This window comes from Pomacea canaliculata, linkage group LG9, assembly GCF_003073045.1.
Source record: "Pomacea canaliculata isolate SZHN2017 linkage group LG9, ASM307304v1, whole genome shotgun sequence".
Taxonomy (NCBI): Eukaryota; Metazoa; Mollusca; class Gastropoda; order Architaenioglossa; family Ampullariidae; genus Pomacea; species Pomacea canaliculata.
Window position 1 is genome coordinate 15145995 of NC_037598.1, and position 19295 is coordinate 15165289.

Genomic DNA, 19295 nt, shown 5'->3' on the forward strand with positions numbered 1-19295 from the left:
CAAAAGTAAAATCCACAAGAAAATCCAAAAGTAAAATCCAAAAGTAAATCCACAAGAAAACCTCACAAGAAAACCTGGAGAGCAAAAACAAAACCATTATTTAGATAAATGTAAATTCACTCTCAACTATTTCAAACCATATTCATGAAGTATACACAAATAGATCACACTCATCCAATACAGAAATACACATTCACCGAAAAAATCAACAAAGATTCACACTCACCTCAACAGGTTCAATGCTAACAAACATACAAACAAGTCTGGTACTTCAAGTCGGTTCAGGACTTGTACCACACAATACAAATCTGGTCAGGATTTGTACAACAACACATAGTCCGTCAAGACTGCTTACAAACAAAAACCGTCCGCTCCGGACGCACTGACAACACCAAAGAGACTGTCCCTTCTCCCCGCTCCCGTCAAGGAAAAACCCAATCACACCACACACATCCAACACACTACCACACTCTTTCCTTTGTTCAAAGTAACCACCAAACAACCTATCAACAGAACTTAATTACACAAAGACCGGCCGGCCATCCCCGTATGGCGCGGCACGCCTCAGACTGTTGACACTAACAGCCCCAGTGATAGCTGTCTTTACCACCTCACCCGAACAATTACTTTTACTAATTAAAAAAAAACATAAAAAAAATACATCTCAGCAGGTTTGTGACAGTAGAGACTATGGCAACACCGTAAGCAATACACGGGGTGAATGAGGGGGGGGGGGGTTGTCATGGTGTGTGACACAGCAGGAGAACGTGGTTGCTATGGTACACTAATTCTAGGTCTTTGTCTACGTAGATCAAATGACGTACACATCATGACGCCAAGTTCTTAATGTTGCTAAAGCTTACGTCAAGCTATTGAGGTTGGACTGAAGGGAGGAAAACTAATGGCTTTCAAATGGTCTAACTCTAACCAATTCATTTGCATCCTATTTAGAGGAGGTTATGATTTGCATGCGTACAAAATCTGTCGTAGTGTACTTCAGCACTATTGTTTTCTGAATCTCTTGAGTAAAGGGACGCCCAACGTTTCCGCTTTCGATCGCATTATTCAAATTTGACCTCTTATAAGGCGAGATAATTCACCTCTCCCTGCAATTCAAATATTTTTTTTTTAAAAGGGAGAAAGCGGCAGTCTCTAAGAGCATTTTCCACTCTGAATTAAGTTACTGCTGAAGGGAAAAGTAAATCATTTAAATAAAAAGTCTAGATGTAATTTTGTTCACCATGTCAAGGAGCTCGACTCTCTCATTCTGATAAATCTTGTAGCCATATTCTGTAAAGCGATGATGATGATGATGATGATGATGATGATTGATCTCATTCTGCTCAAATTTCTGAAGAACGGGTTAGCCCTGAAAAGGGCTTAGAAAAATTTCCGGGTCTTTTTGCAGCACGAGAGGTGCTGAACCTGCTAAAAAAAATCTTTAGTTGCTTCCACCATGTAAAATACTACAATACAAATGCAAAATAAATTAATTCACTGGATTGGGTAAGTTTAAGATATAATGCTGAACCCTACTCCACTGATGAGGGATCAATGGTTGCATGATGAATATAGCTACAAACCAGACCCAGTCTCTTAAATAAACCCTAGTGGGACTTCAGAGAAAATAATGGCATTAAGTGACTCAAATCACCGTTAATCAAAGAGTTTAATCAAAGCTATTCTTTATGAAAGTAAAACAATTTTAGCGGTCATAGTTAATAGACACACACAGACTGCTCATTTTGACACCATGAAAAGCAAGTGACAGAATTATTTTATAAATAAAATCTATGCATATAAAATACATTATTTTGTACTTCATAAAATGTGTATTATTTGTTAATACAAATATTACACTGACCACACATTCTTGTCAGGAGAGTTAACCTGTAAGCCGATGCTATGCCTGCCTGTTTGTTAAATGGTTTATCAAGACTGTAAAGAATAACATACATATTAGCTGATATATTAGCTAAAGCTAAAGGTAACATTTAAAAAAGGTGTCTAGTACTTAAACATTATACTTAAATGACATACCACTTTTGTTCTAATTCCTTTCTTCATCAGCTCCTCTTTCCCCATATTTTGAAGAAGCAGGGTGACCTGATTCAGTTTGTGAATTACATTCTGTAGTGCTTTGCTCTGCTCATCAACTTTGCTGAGAACTCTGTTCAAAAATGTATTTGAAATCAAAATATTACTTTTAGTCTTTAAAGTAATGACAAAACAAAACTATGGATGTAAGTCTATTGACAATTTTTTTAATTAACAGAAAATGTTTAGATGGATATAATAAGGATGTGCATGTAGACCATTAAAAACACAAAACCTGTGCTTGTATAGTGATCCTCATGAAATCATAGAGGGAGACAAAATAAACTTACTGGTAAAATTCACTGAGCCAGACCTACAGTCAGTGTGATCTGCAATTAAAGATTGTTATAATTAGTTCTTTTTGTAAATCATGTAAAATAAAATGAAAAAAATGGCATGCAGCATTTTAAGAGAATAGAAAATATGTGATCAGATAAGTGATTGTTAGAAAAATGACAGACTTTGACAAAGTTCATTGCATAGCTTTGGATTTCATACATTTTGTTTTAATTTCAAAGTGTATAAGTATAAAAATAAAATTCTTTCTTTTGCTTTGCATTAATTTTCCAAAATTTTAGTTGTTCAGAAAGCAATGTGATTGTCTTGTTGCTTTCCCCTAGAATGCACCAAGACGGAGACAAACGTTTGGTAATCGCAGCACCGCTGTTATTGAGAAAGCAGACGACGAATTTCAAGCATGACTCAATGAGTTCATGTCATAGATTTCAACTTCGAAGTTAATCATCAATAATACGAGAGATTGTGTGTGCAGTGTGCTTTACCTCTTGACTAGTTGATTTGAACCCATCATGCACTGTCATCTTGCTTCCGCCAATCGTATTCGCGCTCAACATTTCATTTCTGTAATTAGTAAATACGTGCAATTAGTAGGCAAGAGATACGATTAAGGAATTTGATTATTTACAACAAGAAGGATATGGTTAAACCATTTAAATTATCTACAGCACATATAGAAGACAGCATCATGTAAAAGCGAGTTGCTATAAGCCAGTGGTTCTCAAAGTTTTTCTGACCGCGGACCACTTTACTTAAGTAAAAGCTATGGCGGACCACCAAGGCCTAAGTAAAAAAAATATGGCGGACCACCAAGGCCTTAAAATCAGTCTCTACTATGAATTTCAAATTTAAATTGCCGCATTTGTTTCATTTTAATTCAAAACTAAATGTCCTTTTGTAAAAGTAATATAGTAATAAGTTGACATAAAACTACGTATACCTCGTTCTTTGTAATTAAAATGTTAATGCGAGGAATACATCACCTTAAACATCACTTTGCTGACATATGACGACTGTCAGCCGCGGACCACCTGACATATGCCCGCGGACCACACTTTGAGAACCACTGCTATAAGCGATGTATATGTGTGAGACCTGCCGGGTACAACACGTGAGACATTTCACAAAAAGCACTACAATACTTATATATGATCATAAATTATTCATGACTGTCCACTGTTATAAAGTACAGTTGTTTTAATGGCATCTTTCACTTAACTTTATTAAGACTTACTTCAGAAATCGGCGGTGTTTCACTTGAAGATGGACGTACAGTTCAAAATGTCCGCGCGCAGGTCAAAGCGAGGCCGGCCGGTGTGACGTCGCACTACACGCGGCCGGGAAGGGGAACAGAGGGGGGATGGAAACAGCGGGTGGAGTGATGCGACACGATCACGTGGCTACCAAATCGAGCGCGGCTGAAGAAAAAAAGCGCGATGGACGCGTCAGTTTAGGATCGAATTACACGCTTCCCTCCCCAAAGTCTCACTTCCCTATAGGGGCCGTTCAAACACCCAACGCCCTTGCAGGCTGGGTATCTGGTAATATAGACAGCGTTGTTTTAATTAATGTATATGTTTAATACGATGAATTAGATTTTAATTAATTTTGACTGCGGGTAGTCAAAAAATTCGGACCAATTTCAAAAGCGGATAATACAGACAGCGTTGTTTTAATTAATATATCAAGGATCCAACGACAAAACATACGATTTTTAATTGTTTTTAAAAATGCAGCAGACGTTTTACAAAAGCAGAATTAATCAGCAAAAGATTAAACACATCGGCAAACACAAAATTGACAGAATTCCTATACATGCTTGCATGGTTTAACAAAGGATCAACAACACAGGCTATATATAGCCTATAGCACTGGGAAAAGTGTTTATATTTATAATAAAAAGAAAAATAATTGTCTAAAGAGCTTTGTGGAGTTTTTTAATATGTGAAACTCTGTGTTGTTATCGTTTTGATGAGGAGTAGGGGTGGGGGGACGTCAGTCAGTGTCATTTGTTTTCCCTTTCCAAAGAGTTCCACCCATCTTAGCCTGTCTGCCCTTTGGAGTGCTGCTGTTTCGTTGCTTGCGGTTGTCGTCCATGTTTTCTGCGCACCCGTCGCCGCTGCGCCGCTTCTGACCTCCCGACGACTTTCTACCTTTGCTTGTACTGCCCAGCAAACATTCGTGGATCAGCTTGAAGTAGGCTTCACACTTCTTATCTCGTGGCGACGAGTCAGACGCTTTGATGTATCCCGATTTGCACGCCTTGTCGATCACCTTGCGAAGCTGTGAGCGCATCTGCCTCGAGTCCTTGTCTTGGGACAGGAAGCGGTCGACGATCGAGGAGACGATGGAGCCATTTAGCTCGCCCAAAGATGCTATGGCCGACATCAAAAGGGCTAGCAGCAGCTGGCGTCGCTTCTTGGAGTTCATGGTGCCACGGGCTGACTGGCAGCTTTGCTCGGGTTGTTGGCTTTCTCGGGCAGGTAAGACCAGTTCCACAGCAGGCCGTCTGTTTTATACTGTCACAATTTACCAGCCAATCAATTCTACGACTTTTGTAAATACGCAATTTCCAGGGTAACGGGATCTGTCTAAAGATGCTGTAGTGTGTTGTCTGGGACACGAAACAACCATGGTGACAGAGAGAATTCTCGAACTTTCTTTAATTGTTATTGTATTATATCGCGAGTCAGCTTTTAACTTTGTCATATTGGGGGAAAAAAAAACTGTTTCTAGTGAAAAACTCATGTGGAATGACTTGGAAACAGTGACCGTGACTACGTTGCTAGGCGCCCAGACCAGGTCACGGGAATATGTGTGACGACAGTGTAACTAAGACGTGCGCACACGCCAGAACTACGTCACGTGTGACGACAGTGTAACTATGACGTTCACACGCCACAAGATTGGGGAGGGGAGGGAACTGCACATCAAGTACATGTATATGAGTCGTACGTTTATTTCCTCATAATTATGGGGGAGCATTTAAAGGGATATCCCAGCCATAGCCAGGCTCTCTGCGCATTACAGACACAAGCACAAGACAAACAAAATTCCTGTGGCTCTGTAAAGTTAATGGGAATGTCGGGTCGTTCTTCTACCAGATGACATTCAGAGATCAAGACGTCAATGAGACACATCGACAGTCAATGGGCTGGAGCAGAAAAGAGCAATAATAATAATAATAATAATCATCATAATCATCATAATAATCATCATCATGAATCTTGTTCCTTGATCTTCTGTCTTAGTAATTCTTGGTGTTGTCATTCTTGTTGTTAATGCTAATTCTCACGGGATCCAGCGTTGCTCAAACTTAGTGGTAGTCACAATAAAGTCGGTTGAAGGGAACAGAAAACAAAATAAGCTTTTATTTACAGTTCAGTGTTGCTGAACACACACACGCGCGTAACAAGGCAGCCATCACAATATCAGGCACACATTACGATAAAAGAACAAGAAAGCATATTATATATTATATGGGAGATACATTCAAAGCTTGATATTCTCTGCAGAAACTTGCAAAGACTGAAGTTCAAAGCTCAACTAGTCATCAAAGGTTTCGAATAAAGATGCGTCCTCCATTCTGGCACCATTGCTGTCAACAAAAAACGGCAATGACAGATCGGGTAATTAAATACTTTTTATCATTTGCCAACCTCCGGGTCCATGTCTATTTGTCAACACTTCGCTTTCAGATTATAGCGAGGGTTTGTTTATTATGGCATATCGGACGAACCTTAAACCTGTTGACCGAACTGTCACAGATTTCTTCCCGAAGGTGCTGCGGACTTTGTGTGGTGACTGATGCACCTTGGAAAGCGCGACTAGAGTGCTGCGGACTGCCATTGTCCGGATTGAGCTGCTGTGGATAACCGAGGAAGAACAAACACGTCGTGAATCGAAGCAGCGGCCCTCCATGGACCTCAAATATGAATGCGACGAAGGTTCTGAAGTTCTCTCGCTTGGTGAGGGTGTTCATCAGAGCTTGGTGCCTCGTTGCCTCAACTCCTTGGCAGACATGAACAGTTCCTCCACCTGTTCTAAACTCTTCTCTTTTGTCTCGGGCAGGCACACGATAAAAAACACCAGCCCCAGAACAGAGAAGCCAGTGAACATCCAGAAGGTTCCTTTAAAGGACAGAACAACATCACAACTTGAGGTTATTGACTTCGATCTCCCAGAATCTTATATGGCGATGATTAAAATAAAATTTGCACAAAATAATTCGTGAGAAAAAGAGAGAAATTACTCTGTTTCTACTCGTTATTTCCCTTGCAGCTATAATTTTGTTACTGCTATCATTTCCTGTTTACTGAATTGCAATCTCGGCTGTAAAGGTTCCTTGTCTAGAATGTCAACAAGATTTAACACAATAGTTCAACGTGCAACATAATTAATTGCACAATAGTTCAACATGTAACAAAACTTACAACTACTTACAGTATATGCAACAGCCAACGGCCTCCCCTCCCCCCACAAACATTATCTGGGTAATACAGAAGAACAGTAAGCTCACCGTAGGTAGTAATGGTCTCAGTGAGGCTGAGGAAGGCGGAGGAGATAATAAGGTTGCTGACCCAGGCGGTGGCGGCTGCCAAGGAGGAGCAGGTGCCACGGGCCCACAATGGGTAGATCTCGGCGTTGATGGTCCAGGGCATGGGGGCCATACCTAGGGGGTTTCATTACCATGGCAACAGAAAAAAGGAGATACTTGAACATGTCTTGTTAATGAAATTAGTGGTGTTGATGACGGCGTGAGAAGAAGGGTGCGGTCATTTATTCAAGAACACACACACACACTATTATCGTTAGTAATTTGTTTCTATCCCTACCCACACCCACATGCAAACTCACATACAACACACACACGAATGCACGCACCAGGTGAGAACAAGAAAACGAAGAGTGCCATGCCGACGACAGTGATCCAGTTATACTGGCTGGGACAGTAGCCATAGGCGAAGCTCAGGCCAGCCTCCCCCATGGTGGAGCTGTTACATCTCCCATATAGGGACAGCTCTTCCCGGCCGTGGGCAGGCAGTTGCCGGATGACGTCATGCTGCTGTAGCAAAAGCCGCAGCCGCTGTCTTTGATGCAGCTGTCGCACGTGCTGACATAAGAAAACAGTCTCATATAACAGAGCCTCTGTACGCCTGCTGTACGTTTTGACATTATTTGACATATGTCGACAGTATTTTACTGACCTGTTCAATTACTGATGAGGAAACCCGGGTGGACGGATATTTGCGGTGGGTAGTGTGGAGAGAGAGAGACATTAAGCAATGCCAAGGCGCTGAGATGATGTCTGTGGAGGTGAGAGCATTGTTTTTTTTTCCCTGAAACATCCACAACTTACCTGTATTCCAGCTGGCAACGATGTATTTCCGTTCCGTTGGCCATCGTCTCCACGAGTGTGGTGTTGACAGCGGGGCTGTTCAAGGCCGACAGCTGGAATCCAATAGCGATGATGACTATGCCGATGATCGTCCCTTAACACATGGCATGATAATGACGACGACGTTAGTCACTTTATCTGACAGTGATGGCAACATTCCCAATGACGACGTCCCTTAGAAAGACATTTTCCCAACATGGCGATAAATCTTCTTGCTCAAGAGATCAAAGCCACCTCCTCATTAACCCTGCTGCTGACGACATGCGACATCTCATTACTAGCCTTGCTGTTGCTGCTAAGCATCTGACATTACATCCTTACCAATCATGCTGCCGATGAGGAGCGGGCGGCGGCCCATCCTGTCCACGACGAAGACAGCGATGAAGCCGGCGATGAAGAGCAGGGCGTTGGGGAGAACAACGAGCCAGACGGCCGACTTGGCCGGAAATCCCGCCATCTTGAGCACCGTGCCGCTGTAGTATCTGTCGGTACCAAACAGAAAGGTAGGAGTCACGTGGTTTTTTTTCCTTATGACGTTAATGACCGACAAGGAATGCATTAAAAAAACAACAACATGGAATTCATCCCAAACCTACTCTAATTTGCACGGGAATAGTGTAGACATTTGTGTGCAGAACAGTTCGGGTTTTCCCCTGGCACTACAACAACAACTGTAACTTTAGAACGCCTTATATAGTGTCCTCTTCTCTGGTCTGGTCCAAACACATTCCATTCGTACAAGTGACCACTGTGACGTAACGAAATCGTACCCAAATCAAATATTAGGTGTGGAAAGAAAGCAACCAAATCCTGTCATACATGAATTAACTGTTGACCATGCAACTCTCCTTCGCCTAAACGTTTCACTGGGTATTAGTTTTGATTTAATCGTCACATATACAGTGTTGGTTAGGACTAAAGAACTAACAACTAAGTAGTCTCAATAAATAAATAAACCAAAGATGCTGACATGACTGTGTTGATGCCACACCACTGCTGGAAGAATAGCAGCCCCATTCCGACCAGAACAGCGCGCCGAACGTGTTTCGTTCTCCAGATGCGAACCAGCTGCTGACATCCTCCTGATCACGACAAAGGTCCATCAATCAATCAATCAATCAATCAATCAATCAATCAATCAATCAATCAATCAATCAATCAATCAATCAATCAATGCCTTTTTGACATTAGTCAAGGCAAAGAATAAAGTCACCAACCGAGGTCCAGTTTCCTGGCCTCCTCCACGCTCTTCTGGATGTCGCTGATCTCCTCTGTGACGTCATCGTAGCCCCGGATGCGCGCGAGGACCTCACGTGCCTGGTCGAGTCGTCCTTTGTCCACCAGCCACCGCGGACTTTCAGGCATGAAGAGGAAGCCGATAAATTGTACGACCCCTGGCACAGCTGACAGGCCCAGCATGTATCTGCAGGTTTCACAATAAATGAACAAATACACAGTAAATAAAAAGAATTATGTTATTACGATAGAGAACCCCACCTTTGGGTCAGGACAGAGGTTAACGTGCAGTGATGCCATTGCGAGGTAAATATCCCAGAATGAATAGTTTGTGATTCGTAGACAAGGAATAAAAACACAAATAAAGGAACCCTCCATGTTTTATTTAATCCTGCGGGCGCGGGAATTAATATCAATCTCTTAAGTGAGGTAATCGAACCATGTTATTTCACGATCCTTGCCCTGTAAGGTTACGTACCTCCATCCGTTTTCATGCACATAACTGAAGCTTCCGGCGATGATGCTGGACACCATGACACCGAAGTTGATGAGGATCTGCCACATGAGAGTCAGGCGACCCCGCTGGTGCGCCGGTGAGGCCTCCGCCACATAGATGGGCACCACGACCGAGGCAATGCCTGCAGTAGACATGGATAACCTATCATACAATTCGCGTCATTATATAAAATCTTTATTCATAGTTAAATACAAAATGGAGGAAGTCTGTTTCCTGTGACAGATAAAAAATGAAAGAGGATCCGAAAATGTGAGTAAACTGCGTTGGCATGCTGATATTTTGTCAAAGAAGACAGGACAACTAGTGCATGACAACAAAGATCACACAAGCACAAGTAAGGCGTTTACATTCTAATAGGTACAACAAATAACAAGTTGTTGTTGTCGTCATTGTTGTTGTTGTTTGAAGTCTGAGAGGAATCTGTTTGTAAGGGTAGCTGATTTTGTCGCCACCTCCTCATCATTTACCGATTCCCATCCCGCACACCATGCGTCCCACCAGCAACACTTCCTTCATGTCAGCAACCCCCATCACTATTCCTCCCACACTAAAGACGATGCTGCCTCCCAGGAGACAGTAGCGCCTCCCAATCACATCTGCCAGCCAGCCGCCGAGAAGGGCTGTAACCTGACGAAAAAAAAAAAGAAGCAGGTCTTCAGACAATAATGGGAATCACGCCCAGGAAAACAACTTGAACACAAAATACGAAAACTACATCACCATCTACATCGCCCACATATTTTCTGCCGCTTCGAGGTGAAGTGACATGGAAGGCTGTTCTACGATGTAAAATTGAGGTTAGTACCCTAAAATTTGTAAAAAAAATTATTACCAGAAAGCGCCAAAATATATGAAAAATGACCAATATCAAAATAGCTTAATGTTTGTATGTGCGCACCTGTGAGAGAGAGAGAGAAAGAGGGAGTGAGGAAAACGACTACAAAGACGAAAGGAATGGTGTTGACAGATTGTTTGGATGGCAGAAGATTTACCGCAGCTGCCCCCAGAGCCCCGCTGACAATGGCCTCAGTCCACGCCGTGTCGAGGTCAAAGTGCGGCTGCACGTACAGCATGGAGCCCGACACGATGCCGATGTCGTAGCCCAGCAGGAAGCCGCCCAGCGCTGCGAACAACGTCAGCACGAAGACAAACACCGGGGTCTTGGGGGGCGCGACTGGAACACAGACCCCACCGGAGGGCGATAACATCGAGTGATGAATAACTCTACAGCAAGGTAACAACGATCACGTGACTGTCAAGGTGCTAGTAAGGATGAGGCTTTATTGCGTCAGCATCATGGATGTAAAGGAAAATAGATATAACCGCCAGGTATAAACAGACCAGAATTCATGTCCAACTCACATGAAGACACATGCGTGTGCTCTCTCTCTCTCACGCACGCCCAAACATGATTCCTTGTGAAGTTTTTGTGATTGTGTGACGTTTTATAATGTCATTTTTAAAAGATATCTTATCTTTTCTGTGTTGGTTGAATCTGCGAAACATTCAAGATACGAAATATATTACCTGACAAAGAGAGATGTTACCTTTACAAAGCGAATGATTGAAGAGGAGGATGGGCTCTCACCTGCCTTCTTAGAGACCTTGAAACCAGTTCCCTTCTGCTGCATCTCGATGACTTCCGGGGTTGCGTCATCAGGACGTGTGACGACTTGAGCGTGCTCCTTGACCTTTGCCCTCTCATCGTTGTGACAGTCCTTGTCGGCTGCTGCAGCGTCCTGCACATCCAGGCTCGACGTTTCCATGGTTACTGAGGGGCCGGGAAGTCTCACGCATATAGTCGTCACTCCAGAAACCAAGGGAGCGAGAAGCAGACGATCGGGGAACTACTGGATGACACGATGCTGTCTCACGTTAGGTAGACCTCCATTACTGACCTTTTTCTTTGACGTAACTGACCTCCTCGATAACCTTTGACAGGCCTGAATACAAAATCTTCTACAGCTGACAAGAACTGCGCACAAACATGGCACCTGTTATCTATAAAAATAGTGTTCTCCTTCCTCCGTATCTTTGTTTCTAAGTGTTTCCTTGTGATAATAGTTACCCCTGGTGTTCAGGCCTTGAACGAGCGTTCATGAGGCACATCGTTGTTTTTGCTGTTTAAGGGCCGTGGCTACAGTCTTTTTTTTTTTGGAGGTAACGCTGTTCCCGGATATAAATGTAGGGTTTATTAATACAGATACATACTTCGGAAGTCAACAGAAAACTTAAACAGCCACTTCTTGTGTTTGTTCCCTGACTTTGCTCCTTAAGGATGTAAGTCATGGATCAGTGATAAAGAACCTCGAGAGGAGAGGAGGGGTAATATCATGCTTATTTTTGGTTCACTGGAGTTGAGGACGATCTGAGGTGATTAGGTTGTCCGACCGTTCGCGAATAAGCACTAAAAAAATAATGTAATTAATGAATATGAAGTGAGTATTGTAATTTGCAGTGGTGAAGAAAAGCAACGGTTGTCAGCGCACAAAGATGAGAGGAAAGAAGAAGACATTTATAAAGGAGATTTTAGGCTGGTCACGTGGTTGACAGTAAAGTATGTATGCTGGCAGAATAAAAACATATTCTCTATAAACTAGCGCTGGAGCACGCAGTCACCGCCCTCATCATACCTGTTTGTTGTGTGCGAGATGTTTTGGTGCTCGCTTACAGGTGGCAGTTCCGGTTCGGGCTTTGCAAGGTCAGGACGCGTCACTCAGGGTGTGTCTGATTTTGCATTTTCCATGCAAGATAAAATGGGGAAGGGGTGTCAAGACTGAAGGTCAGAGGCGATTCAGAAACCACACATAGAAAGTGGCATACATGAAAGTAATTACAACAGGTCAAATTACGAACAAAACACGCACAGACCCTCCCACACCCCACTAACACACTCTCTCTCTAGGGGTACGAACCCCAATACGAAACCTGAAGTCTGGTAAAGCATGTGACACGGATAATGTGCTAGCAGAAATCAGCTAAGGAACAGATAGTTGACTTTTGAACTAAATATTTTAATTCAATTTTTGCTAGCGGGCAATGTCCAGGAACGAAGGTAGACTTGCGCCCGTTTATACGGAAGGCGATCGCGACTGCCTCAATAACTACATAGGTATCTTCCTTCTAACGTGGTGGGGAAAATGCTACCCATCAATATTAAATACAAGATTATATCATAGGCTTGAAGAAAACAAACTTTTACCAGAAATCCTAGCAGGCTTTGGAAAGGACTGCTCAATAACAGACCTTATATATTTACTGTCTGCTGTTAATAGAAATATGTATTCGGACAAATAGCGAACTCGATGATTTTTTTTTTTCCAGTACCCTTGAAGCCCTCCGACAAGGGTGTCTAGCTAGTCCAACATTATTTTCACACTTATCACGAAGGAAATATCTGAGAAAATATCTGTCGATGGTAAACACGGTGTTCAGCTGTGTCTGAACCTGGTTTATCCTCATGTTTGCTGATGATCTAGTTCTATTTTCAAATACACCAACCGGCCTCCAAAACCAGATAAACTGCCTTGTGAAGTTAAGTCAACAGCTTGGACTACAAATTAGCTGTGATAAAACTAAAGTGATGGTGTTTAGAAAGGGTGTTTTTTTTAGGGCGAAGGGGAATATAGTCTCTTGTGGAGAAACTGCTGGAGGTGGTTAATAGTTATGTTCACTTGGGATTCACCTTCACTACAAGGACAAAGGTTATCATCACAAATACGAAAGCTAGTGAAGAAATTTAAGAAACAAGTAAGTCTTTGTTTAATTTTTGTATAGAAGCTGATTAAATGGGAATGGACTTCTTTGTTTTGTTGCAGCATAAAAAAGGCAAAGCATTTAGAACTTATTACAAGTTGACCTCCATCTTCTCTGGCCGGCTCCCTCTCTCTTGGCCATTTTGTTTGGCAGATTTCGTGATTCAAACATATATCCCGCGTACCTTCCTTCTAAGAGTTTTTTTAAAAGACATTATAGTTTTTCTTGGCACTAACGACCCTCTAATTGTCGAACTGTTTGTTATGTTTTCCAGGGTGTCCGCCAACAGTTTTTATTTTGGCATTACTATTCAAAACTACACCACCCGCTGAAATTTTATCATATTTATGAGTTGTGGGTGTGCATGCCAGAGTTTAAGTTTATACAAAGTCTTCAAGTACAGTGTTAAAAAGCTGTCTTTCACCTGGAATGCTTTCTACCGCGCCTTTCTCAAACACACGCTATTCATTTCCATATTTTAAAAATTTGTTTGCAATTTTCTTGGTTCCTTAATAACTTTTCTTATTTCTTAACAGAGCCTTCGATTTTCATTTTATAATCTCTCAATTATGTCAGCAGTTTGACCATTTTTCGCCATGCACGGTTTTTTCGTCTGACTGATCCAAAAATCACTGCTTCACTTTGCGATTTTAAGCTCAAGCCCTTCCCCTCTCCTTTTGTGAGTGCTATGAATGAGACTTTAGAGTGTGATATGCCCTGCCCGACATTTGTAGAATCCGTCCTGCAGCATCTGTGTGGCATCTGATGCGATTGCTGCAAGTGATTTCGCCTTTTTACACCGAATTCCACAGGAGTCCACGACCCTGAGTTCGTAATACCGGGGAATGCCTCTTTGCGTGCACTTTGTAATAACAGATTTTATCCTTAATATTCTGTGCAAAATATAACTGATCTGTCTTTGTGCAAAATACACCGGTTCTGTATTTTCTATACCAAAATCCGACAGTTATATATATATACAAGTATGTGCAAAATGTGGCTGTTCTGTACTTTCCTATGAGAAACGCGGCTGTTCTCTGTTTGTCAGTATTTAGTGTGAAAAACAGAAAGGAAAAATAGTGCCAGTACTCACCACAAGCTGATGTGCCTCAAGCCCGAATGTTTGTTATCATTGTTAAGTGCTGGGCTTGAGGTGGTCCCCTTCCGTCGTGTAACTGTTAACACACTTCCAAGAGGAGAAACAGCAGTGTGTATGGGTAGAGGGGTGGGGAGATAAGATGTTGGGGGGTGCTGAGACACACATTATCACAAAGCCGCATACTGTACCAAGCAGGGGGTAACACGCAGGTCAGAGAGAAGAACACTACTCTACAACGTGCTTAAGAATAAATTATACAAAATTCATTCCAGAACAGGCATGGCTGAAACTAGGTCAAAAGTTCTGAGAGGATTTTGGTGCGGTTTTTTTTTTTTAATTTCTTGTATGGCCCCGGTTGTGCTTGTTTCTGTGAGTGGAGGCTGTCGCTGTCGCTGCGAAGTCAGGGTTAGCACAAATGCTGTGGGACTCAGCGTACGATAGCAGAAACAAAAATTGGTTTGTAGGCTCCGACAGATGTTGAACAACGGTTGCATCACGTGGAACATGCGTCGCAGGGCGTCATGTTGCAGAACACTTGCACAGCATAATGTCATTATCAAACACTCACACGCAAGGCTTAGCACACGTCACTTGTACTTTATGTATCAAAACATACATGAAAAGTAGTAGTAGTAATCATAATAATAAAAACAGGATTTATAAAGCGCATTGCCCCCATACAAGGAGGCGAGCTTAATATGCTTTACAAGCTGTAAAGGGCAGTAGACAGTGATGCCATGTGACAGAAGAGCATCACAATCAGACAATCATACAAACACACATGCGCAGTGAGCATTGCCAGGAACATGAACAAAGAGAGAAGAAGGCGAAAAAAAGGAACAGACAGGGTAAACATAAACTTAAACCTGATGCGTCATCTACACATAACATAAACATAAACCTGATGAGTCATCTGCACATAACATAAACCCCATGAGTCATCTACACATAACAAGTGGAGTAAGCATACACACAAGTTGTGGCATGTTCTTGTTTTCCATTGAGCCTCAGCTCCACCGACTCAGACAGGAGACGGGGGCAAAACCGCTTGGTTCCTGTTCGGAAGAAAGCATTACTTATTAAAAGTACTGAAATAAAAATGTAATTGAAAGACACAAGGCGCAGAGAGAGAGAGAGACAAATGACAAATCTTTATTTAAGAGGGTAACAGATAAGCAAAAGTTATGCTTTATTTTTTACATCAAATACTTATTTTAAGTAAAAGAAACTGAAACACTGCTTTATTACAAAACAAAAGCATTAAAATCATAAAAGAGAAAAATAAGGATAAGTACAAAGATGGGGGTCGATGTCTGACTGAGAAGAATTTTTTTTACTAATACATAAATAACATGTGTTACATGTTCATTTGGTCAGTATTATGTGTTAACAATAGGTGTATAAGTTGGGTGGGAATTAAGCCTCTCTAAGCAATCAAAGGTGAGAGAGAGAATAAAGACCAGTCAGGCAGGAATACATGCAGATAGTTAATCATAAAGAGACACAGAAAGACTGAAGGACAAAGTTGGCAGGAAATGTTGAATCACATGCCAAACGTGGAGGGATTAGGGACGCAACATCCACTTTACCGATAGTCCGCTGTGTGACATTCGTCCTGATGTCCTGACGAAGGAGACCACCTTGAAGTTAGCGAAGATGAAGCTGACGGCGACGAAGACTGGCTTGACGAAATTCTCGATGAAGATGAGGTGACAGTCGCCACAATAACCACAAACAATCTGGGCCCAGCGCATGAATGGACGACAACACCACACGGTGCAGAAGGCAAGGAGGGCAAAGTGCACTCCCCATACACAGGCAGCGGGCACAGCCAGGATGAGTGAGAGAACTCGGTAACACCACAGCCTGGTGATATTGAATACCTGTCGAGGCCAATACAAGTGCTATACATTTCAGTTGAGGCTATTTACATGGATGTATGCATCTCTGGTAGGAACTTTGTATGTACACTTGGAGACAGACCCAGACAGTCCTCTAGACTCTCTAGAGACAAGCACGTCCTCTTAAACACAACTAAGATAAGAATAACAAGCCTCATACGGGTGCGCCACATATAAACATATAAACACACACACATGCACACAAATGCACGCACACATATGTAGAAAGAGGAACGTTCAAAGCATGCGCACGCGCGCGCACACACACACACACTCACACACACATAGAATACCTTGAAAGTCGTCTGCCAGATATCATCAAACGAAAATGCTGCTGGGTTGGGCTCCGCAAAAATGTCTTCGAACCTCACCTGCAACAAAGTATGAGACCGGAACCCAGTGTCGTGGCAAGTGTCATCAGGGTGTGTAGCGAGCAGACAATCTACCCTTACTGCTTTCCTTGCTCGCTACTGTTGTTTACTTTTTTCCGAATTGCATGCACACAACACGTACTCGCCTATTTCCACTGTTGATATGTTCAGTTTCTAGTCAAAGGTACACAACACAGGAATCTTCCATACTTTGTTGTTGGTGTTGCGGACCTACAGGTCTGAGATGCTGTCACGGATCAGTCCGTGCCTCCTTGTTTTAAAGTCAGTTTAAACTGCTTGTAAATATCATGTAAATAAACTGCTTGTAAATAGCATGTACTGATGAGTGAGTGTCAGGGAGGAAAGGGAGATCACTCTAGCGACATATAGAAAAGAAGCAGACGACATTGGCGGACATGAAAGAGGACGTTGTGTGTGCGTGTTTCAAGATAGAAAGGTTAGTAATAGTAAAGTAAAGACCAGTAATAATACCTTGCCTAGCTAAGGTTTTTTGTTCTGTGTGTACGGGCAATTGTGTTAGAGCCCTGCTGATCGAGGATTAGATCTAGACAAATCTTCGATCGCTTTATGTAAGTCACCCAGCTGTGTGTGGGCGGGTGTACCGTTGACTTCATCTCGCCAAGAAACTGTAAGTGTAGCACTCAACGTTTGCTGGTGCGATTATAATTGAGGTAATATAATTGGAACTTTGTGTTGAACAGAACTGCGAGAGCCGTGTGTTTCCTATACATAGACGACGAGAGTTGAGATTAAGATTAAGAGCTAAGTGTGATTGATCGGAGAAGTGCCCCAAAGATAAACATTGTATGTATCATTAGCTGTGTGTCGCCAATAGTCAATAGAGTATTGTGTAGAAGGGAGCTATTATTTTTGCATATGTGTTTTGTAATCTGTAAGTCCTGAGCCATTCAAGTATTTTAATAACATTACATGGACAGCCTCAAGCAATCGTTATTTTGTGTATTGAAAGAACATGTACGGACGTCGTGTATGTGTGTTGCCTGTGAGTGACAGCTGCTCTTAGAGAAAATCATTCAAATTTTTTCTTACGTTTTTGTGTTGAGTTTCTATCTATAGACGGCTTTGATTTGTTTAATATGAGTGCTTGGAATTACCGAGTGCAAGTAGAAATGATTGTTAACAGTTATATGTAGATAGAAAGTGAGGATGAAGTTGATTTTGTTCGTAGAAGATTTTCATCTAGAAATCAGTGTGTGACATGTAGCTTAGCAAGCATCGTACATGCGGATGTAAGAATAAATGATAACAGAAGAAAGTGACGGCATAAGAGAGGCAATGTGATGGATTAAATGTGATGTTTTCAGTGCAATTTCCAGCTGGTTGTTTCCAGATTAAATAAAGTAATCCTGAAAATATCAAACCCGACATTGCAGTATTTGACTGCGTCGGCCTTGACAAACTTCACAAAATGTAGTCTTTTCACTTTCAGACTGTAAAACATATCATGCGAGCAGTTAAAGGGGGGCCTTATTACTAGAAATATATTGCCTATTCTGCGATTAAACTTCAAAGATTTCCCAAGACAGTTATATTTAAAAAATAAATTGCCAAACATCGTCCCTAATGACATCATGCGTGCATCCAAGAAGTGACAAAGACCTCGAGGCTTTAGTTTCTGTATTTCGATTCAGACAGACAAGCGCTGTATCTGAACTCACTCTCGTTTCCAGATTTTGGCCAAAGACGACAGGCCCGGCGGTGTCTGGTAACACTGTGATGCCGGTTGATGAGATAAAGACTCAATGACAGCCGTTGTTTGCGCCTAATTAGCTCGGGATGTTGGCGAGGGACCGTGAGGAAAAAAATAACAGACTGATGTGAGCATGTTGCGCCCTCGTACAACCCAAGATGATTATCGACGGCATCGTCATGTCCACAAGCTATCATTAATTAGTGTTTGAATGCATGTGTAGGTGGTGTAGGTATGGTTCCGCGAGACAAAGGCCGAGCTGTGCTAAAAATTTCTGCAGGTCTCCTGACAGAAGATTCTATCCTGACATGAGTCCCTGAAATCGTCATTCGCCATTACCAGAATATTGTCCACACAAATTTCCACACAAGCGGGTCCGGGTTACAATCAGAAAGGGTACTCTAGGAATTTAACGATATTTTCGTTCAAACAGACTTCCATCCCTTTCAAAGGGAAGTAACTGTGTTCAGAAATGCCCAAGCTATCGTAACTAATCATGTTAATCTTTTTTTTACTAAAATAAGAGCTGTAAACGTCCAAAAAAAATTTTAAATGCAACGGTAATTAGGTACGCCCATTACAAGAAAGTTGCCTGTGCGCGGGAACGATCCACCGCGACCGCCACGTCCACCTAGAGTTATGAACATACAATAATCTTTATAAAAAAAATGGCAGACATGAACTACAGCGGATGGAGGTGGTGATGAGAATAAGGTTGTTACCTTAATGCTGTCATTCAAACGTTTGGGGTCCCTGTCTTTCAGGTCCAGGCCCATGGCGGTTGATGTTTCTTCCATTTTCTTCCCAAATGCTGCACCTGATGGCTGTGGCGACGAATCTCCGTTTCACTTCCAGTGAGCTCGAGATCTGTGATGCGTGAAAGTTTTCGAC

General features: G+C 42.2%; 2 protein-coding genes across 2 annotated transcripts; both read right to left on the reverse strand.

The window, feature by feature from the left end:
• Positions 1 to 5747: 5747 nt before the first annotated feature.
• On the reverse strand, positions 5748 to 14622 carry LOC112572642 (proton myo-inositol cotransporter-like). The gene is given in 13 exon segments (XM_025252409.1): positions 5748 to 6524; positions 6914 to 7066; positions 7279 to 7413; positions 7416 to 7507; positions 7754 to 7886; positions 8114 to 8274; positions 8763 to 8874; positions 9010 to 9215; positions 9507 to 9666; positions 10013 to 10172; positions 10538 to 10719; positions 11134 to 11520; positions 14395 to 14622. Coding segments are annotated over 12 exon segments (1821 nt in total). The 5' UTR covers positions 11312 to 11520; positions 14395 to 14622; the 3' UTR covers positions 5748 to 6375.
• Positions 14623 to 14977: 355 nt separating this feature from the next.
• On the reverse strand, positions 14978 to 19263 carry LOC112572646 (caveolin-3-like). Its single transcript, XM_025252412.1, has 4 exons — positions 19127 to 19263; positions 16595 to 16672; positions 15990 to 16283; positions 14978 to 15455 (listed from the first exon to the last, which is right to left on the reverse strand). The coding sequence occupies exons 1-4, from the start codon at positions 19199 to 19201 to the stop codon at positions 15408 to 15410; spliced, it is 495 nt and encodes a 164-aa protein (XP_025108197.1). The 5' UTR covers positions 19202 to 19263; the 3' UTR covers positions 14978 to 15407.
• Positions 19264 to 19295: the final 32 nt, after the last annotated feature.

What these genes read in the sequence shown, in the direction of transcription:
- LOC112572646 (XM_025252412.1), bottom strand. Translation starts at nt 19,201, where the DNA reads ATGGAAGAAACATCAACCGCCATGGGCCTGGACCTGAAAGACAGGGAC. An exon ending in GTTTGAATGACAGCATTAAG is followed by an intron (nt 16,673 to 19,126) that starts GTAACAACCTTA and finishes ACTTTGTTGCAG; the next exon opens with GTGAGGTTCGAAGACATTTT. An exon ending in TCTGGCAGACGACTTTCAAG is followed by an intron (nt 16,284 to 16,594) that starts GTATTCTATGTG and finishes TGGCCTCGACAG; the next exon opens with GTATTCAATATCACCAGGCT.